This window comes from Kwoniella botswanensis, chromosome 1 (genome assembly GCF_036426115.1).
Source record: "Kwoniella botswanensis chromosome 1, complete sequence".
NCBI classification, from domain to species: domain Eukaryota; kingdom Fungi; phylum Basidiomycota; class Tremellomycetes; order Tremellales; family Cryptococcaceae; genus Kwoniella; species Kwoniella botswanensis.
Window position 1 is genome coordinate 2,564,208 of NC_088599.1, and position 14,583 is coordinate 2,578,790.

General features: G+C 44.9%; 5 protein-coding genes across 5 annotated transcripts; 2 read left to right on the top strand and 3 right to left on the bottom strand.

Annotated features, from left to right (window-relative positions):
• Nucleotides 1–280: 280 nt before the first annotated feature.
• On the top strand, nt 281–1,847 carry L199_000992 (uncharacterized protein; the record flags this gene model as incomplete). Its single annotated transcript, XM_064886749.1, has 5 exons — nt 281–304; nt 430–561; nt 630–947; nt 1,027–1,632; nt 1,716–1,847. 5 exons carry the CDS (start codon nt 281–283, stop codon nt 1,845–1,847), a joined length of 1,212 nt encoding a protein of 403 aa, XP_064742821.1.
• A 1,788-nt stretch (nt 1,848–3,635) lies between these two features.
• L199_000993 (uncharacterized protein) lies at nt 3,636–7,354 on the top strand (the record flags this gene model as incomplete). The annotated part of the gene is made up of 6 exons (XM_064886750.1): nt 3,636–4,392; nt 4,522–5,307; nt 5,353–5,569; nt 5,636–5,689; nt 5,753–7,167; nt 7,260–7,354. The coding sequence occupies 6 exons, from the start codon at nt 3,636–3,638 to the stop codon at nt 7,352–7,354; spliced, it is 3,324 nt and encodes a 1,107-aa protein (XP_064742822.1).
• An 856-nt stretch (nt 7,355–8,210) lies between these two features.
• On the bottom strand, nt 8,211–9,124 carry L199_000994 (uncharacterized protein; the record flags this gene model as incomplete). Its single annotated transcript, XM_064886751.1, has 3 exons — nt 8,211–8,431; nt 8,519–8,533; nt 8,602–9,124. 3 exons carry the CDS (start codon nt 9,122–9,124, stop codon nt 8,211–8,213), a joined length of 759 nt encoding a protein of 252 aa, XP_064742823.1.
• Nucleotides 9,125–9,813: 689 nt separating this feature from the next.
• Nucleotides 9,814–11,230, bottom strand: L199_000995 (uncharacterized protein; the record flags this gene model as incomplete). The annotated part of the gene is made up of 7 exons (XM_064886752.1): nt 9,814–10,069; nt 10,160–10,250; nt 10,377–10,531; nt 10,618–10,691; nt 10,792–10,929; nt 10,996–11,104; nt 11,169–11,230. 7 exons carry the CDS (start codon nt 11,228–11,230, stop codon nt 9,814–9,816), a joined length of 885 nt encoding a protein of 294 aa, XP_064742824.1.
• Nucleotides 11,231–11,655: 425 nt separating this feature from the next.
• L199_000996 (uncharacterized protein) lies at nt 11,656–14,121 on the bottom strand (the record flags this gene model as incomplete). The annotated part of the gene is made up of 14 exons (XM_064886753.1): nt 11,656–11,979; nt 12,049–12,138; nt 12,212–12,271; nt 12,349–12,427; nt 12,505–12,581; nt 12,665–12,725; nt 12,819–12,872; nt 12,940–13,011; nt 13,099–13,146; nt 13,206–13,259; nt 13,331–13,355; nt 13,424–13,480; nt 13,557–13,705; nt 13,829–14,121. 14 exons carry the CDS (start codon nt 14,119–14,121, stop codon nt 11,656–11,658), a joined length of 1,443 nt encoding a protein of 480 aa, XP_064742825.1.
• Nucleotides 14,122–14,583: the final 462 nt, after the last annotated feature.

Here is a 14,583-nt window from a genome sequence, read left to right on the forward strand (position 1 = left end):
TCTGACTTCAACGCATACTGCATCTGATACTCACCCTCACATCTGCAATGATGTAAAATTCTGCCTGCTTTTGGTGTGGTGCTGATCGGCGATGCCCGCCAAAACGATTTAGAGTAGTCCTGTGGGAGTGAGGCACGGATACCTCGAGAAAGGTTGAAAAGATCAATGAGGTAGTCAGATGATCTCCAAGTCTAAAAGCACCTAAAATTCTCTCAACCATCAGCTCATCGACCTCAGGAAGATACCACTTCGTGCAGATACCGGAAGAGAACCACTAAACATGTTCAAGTTCGAGTTTCAGCTTGTCAGTATCTCTTTACCTCCGCGCAATTCGGATTACATCCGATCGATGGCTTTTTTCCCCTCGAGCGTCCATGTCTTTCAATCCAGATCTGATTCTGACTCCATGTATGCATATCTTTCTTCTAGGATGAAGAGGAGGATGGTTCTTTCCAAGTGCCGCTACAAACAGGGGCGGGACCTTCGACCGTGACGCTCCCTCCGCCTTCGACCAAAGACGAAGGTGATCAGAATTGTTATCACATAACGTTGGATGAATTGGTAAGGCGGTCTTCCGCTCACTCAATTGAACACTGAGAGCGCTGAGCTGTTTCGATTTATGGTGACAGATCAAAGCACTTCCTGAAGAGATATCATATTCCCCTCTACCTTTACCGTTTCTCAAATCTCCTATCCTTCGACGTGATCTCTTTGATGCCAGATTCCAGCTGTACAACCGGCAATCCGAGGAGGATCTTTCGAAAGAGGGTCAGAAGGAGGAAGATCAAGGAGAGGAGTATGTAGATGCCAAGACGGACTTGATACCTGGATTATATGAGGGCGGACTGAAGTCCTGGGAAGGTGGTGTGGACTTGGTGGGAACTTTGAGCTCAATTGGTGATGAGGAAGGTGTAGGAAGATGGGTCGAAGGTGGAAGAGTACTGGAAGTGAGTGACAAATGTCTATTCCAACCCCACAGGATGGCCTTGATAGGCTTGAAGCTGATTTGCCTCTGACCGTGTTCAGGTAGGCTGCGGTACAGCCCTTCCAACACTATACCTCCTCCGATCCCTATTATCCACCAGCTCGTCCCTCTCGACCAAGACTATATTTCACGTACAGGATTACAATTCCCTCGTACTATCCCTCGTCACCCTTCCCAACCTCATACTCGCTACTATACCGTACTTACCTCCCGAAGTGCTCCATCAGCCTGATGACGAAGAGGATGTAGAAGAGGTGGTTCCGGATTTGGAAAACCCTGGAAACCTCGTACTTTCCCCTCAGCTAGTAGAAGGCTTTACAAAGTTGTTAGAAGAGAGAAATATAGAATTGAAGTTCACTTATGGGCATTGGTCAGGATTTGCGGGAGATCTGCAGAAAGAAGGTGAAAGAGGGTATGGATTGGTCCTGACTGCTGAAACGATTTATGCGGAGGATAGTAACCCTTCGTTATTGAGTGTTCTCAAGAACGCTATCAAGCGGACACAAGCTCAGGGCGGAGGTGAAAATACAATACATGAGGAGGAAGTGAGGTTGGAAGACAGTCTAGACAATCTCAAAGTTGATGACGAATGGAAGAACATAGCTTTGAAGGAACAAGGTGATGGGTTTATATTGGTCGCTGCTAAGGTGAGCTATTGTACCGTATTGGAACCGCTATCTTCTCCCTCACGCAAATAAATCGTTCTTCAGCTGACAGTCATAATTTCCAGATATTATATTTTGGTGTGGGAGGCGGGCTCACAGCATTCTTGAACCGGGTGGAAGATAATGAAGGGTGGTGGAAGGGGGTTAAGGACTGGACGAAGGGTGTAGGAAGAAAAGTCGTGCAAGTTGGGTGGTAAAAGCTATGAAGCCAGTGGTTGCAGTCATCATCATCGCCAGCATATAGGATGTATCATCCATCGTGCAGATACATTCTGAGATCGACGAAACCGTCATTGTCTGGAATTGATGCGTTCGATACCATCACGGTCTAACTTCTCAGGTGATATATAAGACTTTCTACATCATGTATCGTCAGCTATAACATGTGAATTATGCCCAAGATACTCTTCTTTCTGTCTTATGTATGCAGGTCGAAGTGATCTTCGCATACAAGCCAGCAGCAGTAAGATCACCATTGTCAAATCTCGTAACAGAAGCCACGATCCAGCGATTAAGCTTCATTCCCCTCTTTTCTCCCAAGCCACTGACGTGTCATAGTCCAGTCTGGAATCTTCTCCTCACCTGCACTTTTGACGAGAGATAAGGCCATCCTCATGTTCCCGCTTGCTTACATCAGACTCCCTTAACGGTAATAGGAGGAATGGATCTATAGCATGTAATGGTACTTGATAAGTTCAGGTCTGGGCAGCTATAGGTCCAAAGGCTAACAGCGAAGCCAGGAGGAACAAGGAACAAGTGGACGAAAGAAAGACAGGAAGATGAATAATTTACGCGTCGACAGTATTTGACTTTCGTCTGTTCGTCTCTTTTCACAGGTTGATAAAGAGTCAAACACGAGGCTCATTCTATGCGTTGACCCTCCCCTCCGTGCATCATCTCTGTGCACTACCCGAAAGTTAGTCTACCAGTGAGCTGTCCAGCTGTTAACAGGAGAACGTGCGGAAAGAACGGAATCTGTGGATGCCAGGGTTAACTAACATATAGTTCCAGGTACCAATCCAAAAATCCCATGTTCTCCTTCTTCCCTGTCTGCCATAGAATTGAACTAGAGTTTGAGTAAAAGATGCCCTTAACCTTCAAACCCCCTAGAACTGGACACTCCTTTTCTTATGCTCTTAGGCTTTCGGAACGAAATTCAATGGTATGAATTGGAAGATTTCGACTGACTAGGACATCCTCATTCAGGTGAATTAATGTGCGATGGGAATCGTGATGTTCTTTCGTACGTTGATATTCAACATTCAAATACGTTAGATTGATTGTAGACATCTTGGCCGTCTTCACCATCCCCGTCATCGTCACCATCGTCACACCTGCACCGTCCCCCACCCTACACCATCACCATCTTTTGATCGCACCTTTAGCATACGAGTGGAGGTTGGCTAGCAGAAAACAGGTGGTGTCTCACTTTCCTCACACATCCGAGACTCACCTATCACCCATCACGAATACACCATACATCCTTTAAAAAAGCAGACTACCAAGCATCAGACAGACGGATAGCAAGGGAATAGGGAGTGATTGTGTATAACGAAGGAACCACAGATATACGATAAATAAAGGGTAAGTAATCATACACTCGCAATCATCACATCACGTCCTACGATTGAAAGAATCCAATCTCAAATTCGAAACTAAGCCTTCAATTCATCATCTGTCTCTCTACTCAGATACTCCGCCAAGATCAAAACTTGGCTTCATCTCTGCCATTCTTTCTTTCCTTTGCCTTATCCTCCTTTGCTCTCACAACTCCTTCGAACTATCCATCTATTCATCTTTCACAATTGGTTCTGGATTCTTGTATGCCTTTCATCTTTACCCTAATCATACTGGCGGGATCAAGACTGACGACGTACACCTGGATGATCAGCATATAAACAAGTTACTGGTGATCCCAAGCGACCTCTCTCTTTCTTCTCCCTTCGGCATATCCAGCTGTGCTGGACACCGTTTCCAACCTCAAGATGCCTCGAGCGCGAAATGCTTCAGCTGGACTGGGTATAGAAGATGAGCTTTCTTTCGGATCGGACGAAGACCTCTTAGCTGAGGTCGGCGAGATACCATTGCCAACAACCACTAACGCTACATCTTCGCCAGCTTTGGGAGGCGAACCTTCAACATCTCACGTCAGCAATGGTAAACCCGACAAAGTCAGGTCGAGTGGGATGTTCAAATCACTAGGAGGGGGGAAGAAGGATTCAGACAAGAGGAAACGTACAGCTACAGAGGAAACAGTCAAATTAGCACCTCCTTTACCTACTTCTTCGACTCATGGTGGATCAACTTCAGTGTTCAAGAAAGATAAATCGTCTAATAGCAAGACATTAGCGAAATCTTCTCTGGTAATCGACCCTTCTCTGGTAGAATCGGTACTAGATGTAACTTCGACTGTACCACCGACGAACACAACAGCGAGTATACTATCAAGCAAGAACAAAAGTAGAGATTCATTATCGTTATCCACCGTCTCCTCATCTCATAAATCACCAAGTATCACATCATCCTCCAAGCACGATTTAGTTTCTCTGACTGCTGTAGGAGGAGGAAAGAAGAAGGGATTTATGAGTTCGTTGAAAGGCTTGGGAGGTGGAAATGCGAAGAACAAGAAAGAAGATCCTTTCTCAGTGTTTGGTATTGCGAATAAGACGACAAATGGACCTCAGAGACCTGATTTGGCAAGTCTGAGAAGTAGGGATAGCTTTGGTGGTAGAAGTGATTATTGTGAGTTTAGAGTTTTGATCGAGCCATTGAAGAAGCGAGGCAGTATGGAATAGAAAGGGATGCCTGATCTATAGAATCAATCAAAAGGTGGTCCACCTTGACTTGTGCTAATATCTATGTCACATTTAGCTCGCCAACAATCCCTTGACATTGCATCTTCCTCTTTCTCTTCCCCACGTACAGAGTCGTCCGACCATTCTATGCAGAAACATACACTCGCGCCATTATCGATGTCGCCTTTCCAAGCCCATCCTCCAGATCTCACACCAGACTCTACTGTCCGATCATCGATCTCCGCTTCGTCCAAACGACCTAGTATATCTTCGTTTGCCAGGAGAGCAAGCGTGATGACTTCCACTTCATTCGCAACGTCCGAACAAGCCGGCGAGGAATCGCCTATTTTGTCGAAGGCGGTCCTGACCAAATTCCCTATTGTCGATGAACCACACACGGCTGCCAATGGGAGAGAAAGACCCGATTTGGTATCTAGATCGACGACATCTTCACTTGCTATCCCAACTAGTCCCACGTTATCCTCGGATATCGTATCCGTCTTGTTACCTTCATTCCCCTCTTCACTATCTGCACTATCTTCCATCCAGATATTACAGGCTACGGTCATCCGTCGAACTATTCCTTCGTCAAATAATCACAATGGAAGTGGGATGCCAGATAAAGAGAAATCGAATTCAATCAGAAGTTTAACCAGTGTCTTGTCGTCTTCCAATAATGGCAATAGTTCCTACGGCAACAAGCCAATTTGGATAACTCAACAATTAGTGTTGACGTCTTTCAAAGTGGGAGGATCTACTCCGCAATCTACCCCAGATCCCAACGAATATCTATCGCCTTCGCGATCCAGCACTGTAGCGCACCTGCACCTCTTCTCAGTTCCTGGAACATCGTCATCTACCGGTAGATCACCCAATCATAAGGGATCGATAGGGCTGGGTATAGGAGGAGGATCGAGCCAAACTTTCGGCAGGAGGCCTAGTTTACCTTCCAACGCGATGAACGAAGAAGTTGAATTGGAACGCAGAATCATATCGAAAGATTCCACGGCAGGGGTATGGAATCACGATGAGAATGGAAGAAAGTTCGTGATGAGGCTTGGATTTGAGAATGAGACAGATCAGTCTCAGGCCGATAACGAATGGATTGTGGAAATGAGGAATGCGTGAGTACATATACATACGACATATCTGCGACAGCCGGACTGATATATGTGATATGCCAATTATAGCGATCAATTGCAAGAGTGGATCAGACAGATTAAAAGTATAGCTATTGTCATCCGGTACGTCCATCTTTCTTACCGGAGTGTTTGACACTAAGCTGACCACTCTTTTCTCCTCACCAGTGCTGAGCGCGAGGGCCATGGCCATGCTATTCGAAATGCTTATTCCGACGCGGTTCGAGGAGACGATCTAGCTCTGGAGCTTGACCTACAGCGAAGCTCCTCTCCTAGCGTTATATCACCTGCGTCGCGTCCAGGATCAGGATCCATTCCTAGTGTCCTGTCTGGTCAGCGCGATTCGACAATTTCCGCTATATCAGGTCAAAGCGCGGCGATGGAGAAGGTGCCTTCTGCAGCGAGAGCCGAATCCCCGGACATGTTACCTCCTACACCCCTTGTCGAGGACTTGAATGGAAGAATGGGCAGTTTGGAATTGGGTCCCGAGATCGGACCAGCTAGATCGAAGAGCTTATCAAGAGGCCAACTCCCTTCACCTATCTACCAGTACCAACAGACACCTTCAGCCCCTTCAGCTCGCAGTGGATCGATCGTTTCCAACAGTGGAAGTGCGATCTCCAGGATTGGGGGCTCGTTACATCGACGTGCCAAACAAGGGAGCTGGTCATCATCAGCTTCGGGCGGAAGCGGTCATTTCTCAAGGCGAAATGGTAGTCTGCCACCTGCACCACCACCTCCCATGGCTCCTCCTCCCACTGTCCCATTACCTGCTCTACCCGCTGAATCACCGCTGGAATTAGATATAACGGTTGTACCGGGTTCGAAAGAGAGACCCTCACCTGAAGAAGAGCAGGATTTGGGACAAGATGAGGGAACTTTAAGATCACCTGGTGGGATCGAGTTCATCACACCGTTCCAGAGTCCCGATTCTACTTATGACCCGAAAGCACGAATGACCGATGGAGAACCCGCAACTAGCGCTGGACCAAGATTATCATTACCTTCTGACGAAGATGAAGCCATACTCAAACTTCGACAATCGACTGGTCGATCCACTTCGTTACCGGATAATGGCAATGCCATCTTAGCTGCTAAAGCAAGGAAAGATCGATTGTTGAACGCTTTCAGACCAATCCCATTAGTCCCAGAGTTGGAAACGAGTCCTAAGATCGGAGTGGTCTCGCCAAGTGATTCAAGAACATCATCACCTTTGACTATTGGTTCTTCCTCGCCACAGATGGGAGTACCTCGTCCACCTACTCCACCTAGACGATCAACTCTTACTTCCACTTCCACTGATGTTGAGGATGGAGACGGTATCGAATTTCATACACCTACTGAAGCTCCCATCGCCTCCTTCTCCCAACCTCATCCTAACACTCAATCGACAGAAGGATCGATATTGTCTACTCCATCTACGATCAATGAACATCTCCAAAGACCTGTATTAGGAGATAGAGAAAGCAAGAAATCTTATGCGAGCAGTATAAATAGTTTCACGCCCAGTGTGGAAAGTAGATCCACCACGGCTAGTTCACATAGAAGGAGGTTGAGGGAGAAGAAAATAGCTGTTGATATTAGTGAGTTACACCGCGCAAATAATATCAATGATTATTGGAAATGAAAGGAGATATAGAGAGCTGACTTTTTTTTATGTTTTTTTGACTTCTAGTGTCTGAATTCAGCGAAACTCCTTCTGCTGCGTTTGATGTAGAAGGTGAAGAGGAGATTAAAGAAGATCGACCTAGAGTTATCAGGTTTGCTTAGAGTTGGAAAGGCATTCAGCCGTCAGATCAGCTCCAACCAACGAATTGATGATGATATCTCTATAACGGATGGAACAGATGGTAGATCTAGAACCTTGATATTGCATTATGTCACGGCGATATCACGAACTCACATCCTTGGTCCTGAACAGATATCAAGATGGCCTAAATGTTATGATCCCTCAAATTTGTCTTTCGCTTTTGCCCCTTTGCTTTCATCGTTACGGCTTTCATATATGATTCACAGATCGATGCCTCACGATTTAATTACATTGCTGTAAAGAAATACCCAATACCCAAATACCTTTTTTAGATATAAATTCTCTTTGGGAAATTAGTAAGGAAATGGATACAGGATATGGGATATGGAAAAAAGGATTACACTGTATTATATTATGTTATATTACATGTTTACGTGTTTACATTTAACGATACGATTTATAGAATCAGATGCATCTGTGATGTTTTACATATGATATGATGTTTACAACGTGAATGATACCTTTCAATATATCGGAACAGTGGGATATAACGCAGTGCTGGGTATCATCCATCGCTTGTAGATGTGTATGGCCCTTCGATAGTGACTACAGCTTCTTTAACTTGTTTCACACGTAATCAGAAACCCAGAGGATGTCAGAATCAGGCATTGATCCAAGTGGAAGGGTTGGTGGTATGACTGTATAGTCAATCGATCGAAGGTTCGTCAATTCCCTACTCGCTACTCCCTAGTTCCTTCCATCATCGTGTCTCTTCTCCTGTTCACTAATCTAGCTATCAGGGCGAATACCAACAATCTCTCCATCTTGTAACGATCTATGCTATGGATCTTTCCATTGAACGCAGATACGCTGAGATTATCTCCCACTCGCACGTAGGATATCAACCACGGCTTTACTCCCAGCTCGGAGATTCTCCCTCCTACTGAATTCCATACCTGCTTTCTCCTCTGACCATTTGGCCAGGTCCGATATCGTAAGATTGGACTGATTTCCCGGATCCGATGATGGGATGATAGGTAAGGAAGAGGTGAGGTTGGTCGATGAGATTGATAAGAGAGTTTGAACGGATTGATTATCTGCAAAACGAAAGGATGGAGAGACAAAAGCAAATGTCAGTCAACTTTGTGTAATCCTGGTTAAATGCTTGTTGCAAGTAAACTTACATTCAGTATGCAGCGCTATAGATATCAAAACCAGTCGGTGAATGTTTTCTTTCGGAGTACTCGAGTAAAAGAGTGAAACATACCTATCAACCTATCTTCATCACCTTTTCGTTTTCCAGCAAATACCCTATTCTCAATATCCTTGATCTCCTCTTGTACATCCTGTATCCTACTAAGGATGTTATCCAACTCATTCAAACCCATTATCAAGCTTTCTTTACTCAACCCATTACCTTGTCCCTGACTCTGTCCCTGTCCGTGTACTTGCGTAGAGTTGGTATTCCCCATACCGACAGAAGCTAACAAAGCTGAAGTATTGGGTGTTATACCCATATTCATACTGAAATTAGGTGTCGTAGTGGATATACCATTGTTCATCCCTATAGCTCCGGGAGTCAGTCCGGTAGGAGGTGCGATCCCATTGGAATTATTGATGGTTGATGAGATTAACTGGGATAAAGGGGAAGGAGCGAATATCGGCCCAGAAGATGGAGCTTGGACCGTTGGGTGGGGTAAGAGAGATGCAGGAGATTGACCTTGACCTTGGTGAATTGGGATGGGAAAAGGAGATGAGGCTATGTTGGGTATAGGAAAGGGAGAGGACATGGTGAAGTATGGCCCAGAATGAGGTATTGGTTATTCTGGAGAGAATGTTGAATGTAACGTAGGATGGAAGAGAGATAAAAGTGAGTTGTCGTGGTTGTTAACTCTCGAGGAAGTCGGGAGTGGAGAGTGGAGGCAGGCAAGAGGCGAAGATGATTGAGGTGGCAATCTGATGATGGCTGCAATCTTCCTTCCCTTGCTTTTGACATATTCACTGTTCATCATGCAATGCTGAGCTAGGAGGAGCACACAGATAAAGAGAAACAGATACATGTTATCAGCTAGCATCAGACAAATGTTAACGGCGCGATTCCAGATCTCTCATCCGATCAGAGATCAGACAACTTGATAGACGGACTGCAACCTTCGTCCAACAGCCTTACCTATGCTGTTCCCTTTCACTTGTACTTCAGGTGAGAGAGATGCATGGAAGCAAGACCAATCCTACTTTGTGGGCAAGCTCCTTCCAATGACGTTCCTCGCAACGTCGCTTGGGTGAAATTCGGCGATTGAAGAACAGCGTAGATATCCTCACAGGCAGCCTCTATGACCATCTATGGTGTTCTCAATAACCAATCTCATGAAAAGAATCCTTATACTATGTACGGGGCCCATTCTGCCATACATGATCATACACAAACAGCAGTATCAAAGAACCATTTCGTCCTTCGTCGACCCTGATCTTTCCTGATTTAGATCTTACCCTTGCCCAGTCCAAAAGGTAATGGTACGAACATACTCGCGTTATCAGTATACTTTCTCCAATTTTCATCTTTACCAAACTTCTTCTCAGCTGATTCCTCCAGGGGAGGTACACCGGATGCGTATCGCAGTAAGATGTAAGTGAAGACAGGTGAGATGAATGATAGGTATTTGATTGAAGGCGGGAGTTGAGTGGTGAGTAGTAAGAGGGGAGGACCGGTCTGAAGGATTACTTCGCCTAGGTAGCTAATATCGGCAGAAAAAATCAGCTCAAGCTGAATTGGAAGGAATGTCTATTCCATCTTGATGGTCACTTAGTGGATCGAGATCACTGACTTGGGATGTCTCGACAAACTCCATAAACCAGATGAAATGAATTTCTCTTCATGTTTCTTCTCATCTTTTTGTTTTCTCCAAGTGGATTTTTCTAAAGGCAAGACAAGAACAAGATCAGTCAATGTCGTTCATTAAAGCATACATATTGACTGTTTCAGATATCTAGACGTAAGACTTGGAAGATGGATGGCAGCGGATTAATGAGTTGTAAACTCACGTTGATCAGCGATCACTTCGAAACCTAAACCAGCTATCCAAATTCCCAATCCGACGAAATCCTTCAAAGCCAAAGCAGGATGGGCAGAAGCGGGTACTGAGTTGACGATGAATGCTGGTAAACCGACGAGGGTTATCCAAAGTGCTTGACCGAACCTATTAGAATAAGGAAGTTTAGTATTTTCGATCTATTTAGATACGTTTCAAGATAGATCTGTTGCAGTGAGATGAACCCAACTTACCACATTCCAGAGAAGATCCCAGGTTTAGTCTTCAAGTCGTCGAATCGAGAGTCCGAACCGTGTTTGACAATACGCTAATTCCGCCAGCATGTTAGCTGGCGTAGCCCATAAGACAGTGAGATAGCATATCCAAAATAGGGGATATACTACAAAGAAATCTGGACGTCAACTTACCCCACCAAGGTGATATCCCAATCTACCGGCCCATAGCAATATCATAGCGCTAATCAGCAACTGTCTCGGATGATGTTGCAAGGACGAGAGAGGGATAGAAGGTGATTTGGTGAACCATGATTTAATTGAAGGGTAATACTGTACCGTATTGACAGGTAAGTGTCTCACTGCTAATGTGGATGACTTATCGATGCGGACACTCACCAAAGACAATAAAGTAGACGTGATAAATCCAGTAGAACCTGCTATATCATAAAGCTTTTCAGTCTTGTTGGGTACGGAATACAGCGCGAAAGCAGTTTGGTATGCTAAACTGATATGGTAAGGACATCAGCGACGGATATACTCGCAAGCATAAGTACGACTTAATCACTCACGTGAACCCAATGACGCCTGCCAAACGGGACGTTACAGCTGGGTGAAGACCTAAGAAGACCATGTCGACTATTGATTTCGGTGATGCTGTATCTTACAGTCTTAGATTACAGCTGAGTGTATGGAATATGTTTCCTATTCATTAAAGGGCATGCACATGTCTCTCTATATATTCTGGTTGTATGGCTCGTTCTGATGAACACGAGTGATGTGCGTTTCTTGTAGTTGTTTGATGATGTCAACACCAAACGTAACGATCGGATCTCACTCTAGTGCCTGGAACTTAACCGCAAACAGACCGAAGACCGAGATACCCATACCCACCACCACTCCGTACAGTATGCATTCTGGTCGTCAAGTTCGTGAATGACTAATCTGATTATAAAGGTATACAGTATATACAAATCACAACCGGGTATATATGTATATATCTAACTACCTACGTTGTCATGCTTACCAATGTTTTCTCAATCTCCTCTTATCCTTATACTAATACCCTCCATCACTGCTACTTTCACTTTGCTGATCGTAGCTGCCTCCATAAGCTTGTGTAGTCTCGGCATAAGCTGCTTGAGTACTGTATGACCACCCAAATGCAGATGAACAGCTCATCTGACAACTTGATAGCGCGCTGGCATCTACCGCAGCTGCTACAGTCTCCGTTACTGTTGCAGTGGCTAGAGCAGTAATTGTTGCTTGTTCAGTCAGAGTCGCAGCCGCTGTGATGGTCGCTGTAGCTGTAGCTGTAGCTGTTTCCGTTGCTAGAGCAGTAGAGATCAGAGTCTCGGTAGAATTTCGTTGGAGCGTTGCAGTCTGTGAACAAGTTCAGAAAAATGAGCCCGTCATTTATGGCTTGTACGTGTAGATGGGCGAAGCACTCACGGCAACTTGAACTTCTGTTGTGGCGGATACGACTACCGATACAGCTGTGTCCGTAACAGTCTGTACTTGAGTTTCGATTGCCTTTTCAGTCTACCAGCAGGAAGAAATCCACCAAAGTAAGCTTCTCTCTTCAGCTCCAATCTGTTGACGTGGGGAAGCTTACTTGAGTGGCAGTAACATTCTGGAGCTGTGTCTCTTTGACAGTTTGAATGGCAGTCTGTATCTGTGAGATTATAGCAAATCAGGTCAACATCCATTTGATGGATTAGACTTTGATAGACACAATTTGAGATAACTCACAGCTGTCTCCGTGGCTATTTGAGTCTCCGTGACTTTCTCAGTCTGGGTAGCTAGATGAGTTTGAGTCTGAGTTTGAGTCCTGAACGAACATAAGGTATGTATCAGAGGCATCCTTGCATATATACATTCGTGTATAAGGGTATCATGACCACTCACTCATTCTTCGTCACTATGTCTGTCACTCGAGCAGTTTGTACTTCCGTCTGTACAACAGTGGTGGGTACGACCATTGTCTACAAAATCACACGTGATATCTCAACCCTGATATCTCGCTTACCAGTTACTGGTAGATATGAGATAAGAGCAGGATACTTACACTGAAAAGTGTCTCTACCATGGTAACAGGGACACTCTCGGTCTTAGTCATAGTCTCCGTCCTACGAGCATCTTCAGCTCGTAAGCTTCCATACTCCTTTTGCTCCTGCCCAGGCATACGAAACTTGTGCAAAAATGTTGGCAAGTGTACTCACAGGGTATGATTGACAGTCATTGTCTGTACACTAGTTTGTGTCTCCGTTACCATCCTAAGTTCCCAAACGACCATATGAGCTATACGATCTACGTCTGTTTGTCGTGAAATAACGAGCTCACTGTGTTGATGTAACGTTATGTACGACAGTCTCAGTCATCGTTTGAACTTCGGTTGTCGCTTGGATCTGAGTTCTGTACAACGTTGACGAACAACGAAAATATCAGATTTAATACTTGACTTTGCTGTGTGCCAATGTGCGGTTGACCGTCAGAACTCACGATAATTCGGTAGCTGTCGCAGTGAGAGTCATAGGGAAAGTCTCGGTTCTTCAAATATACCCATTCGTCAGAATGGTCATGCCAAGCACTGGGATGGTACAGCTTACATGGTTTGATTGACTGTCTCGGTGACTGTTGACACTTCAGCTTTGGTCTCGGTCCTAGTGAATCAAGATCTAAGAGTCAATACGATAGGTCCGAGGGAGAGCCTACTGCGTTATCTCCTACTTACATCGTAGCAGTTTCCGTCATTGTGACTGATGAACGACACATATCAATATCGGCTAAGTTAGGTGAGACTATCCTCATAAGGATATATACTCACTCTGTTCAGTCTTCGTTTCAGTCGACGCATAACATTCCTGAATGACAGAAGTAGTTTCTATACCCGTACAAAACAGAAACTCATCAACATTTAATCCAGCTGTTAAGCGAGTATAAGATATATCGTGACAAACCTTGTATGATCGTTGTCTCATAACATCCCCACTGAGTATCATACCAACCCTGAGCTTGACAATTACCTTGAGAATTTCTCGTATGACCATATCCGCAATTCATCGATTGGTATCCCCATGATGTAACAGCGGGATAACATGATGCTTGGCTACGTCACCAACATGGAACCAGCATATCAGTCTACGAGTTTACATCCATTCCCGCTTCTCTTTACGGTAGGTCTAAGGGATAGAACACTCAAACATAATTATGATCGTAATTGTAGACTCACTCAGAAGACATTACCCTCCCGCAACCCCATTCCCCACATTTATCTTCCTTGGCTTTCATGTACTTCACTCCAGCTTGAATGGGTGTGGGCATCACGAACTCCGTTATAGTCGCACTGGCAGTTTTACCATCGGTAGTCTCAGTCGGTGTGACCGAATCAGTAGGTTGGGGGGTGATTTCGGTGGGTGAAGGTAATGCGTCAGAAGGCACATTGATACCCAATACGACTTGAGCAAGGGATAGTTGGGATTGAGTGAGGAGTAAAAGGAGCGGGAAGAGGATGACGACCTGCATCTTGATTCTCAATTTCGTGCTTGTACTGTACGTTTGAGTGAGAGATATTATTTTATATGTACTGGTGGCGAGAGTCTGAAGTGAATCGCTGGTCGTAAACTAAACAGTTGGTGTTATAAAGAGCGGACCTGCCGAATGTTCAGTACAGCAAATAAGTGAAAAGAAGCAGTCCTATCAAAGAACGCGGAGCGAATAGCGAGCCGATTAAACAGCCCTCAAGGCAAGTCGAATGAGAATGAGTGATTAAATAACAGAAAGATCAGAAGAAGGAAAAGAAGGGCGGACAGGCAGAAGAAATACTAGTATTCTTCATTGTGAAGTTAATGCCATGCTATATATCAGAGTATCAATCATCAAGGTCAGATTTATCAGCTATCAGCTGAAATGAAACGGTTGGGTTGTATATGCGTTTAGGAGTTGAGATCCGTGCTTGGCGCAGTTGCTTGGTGACAACCTTTTGCA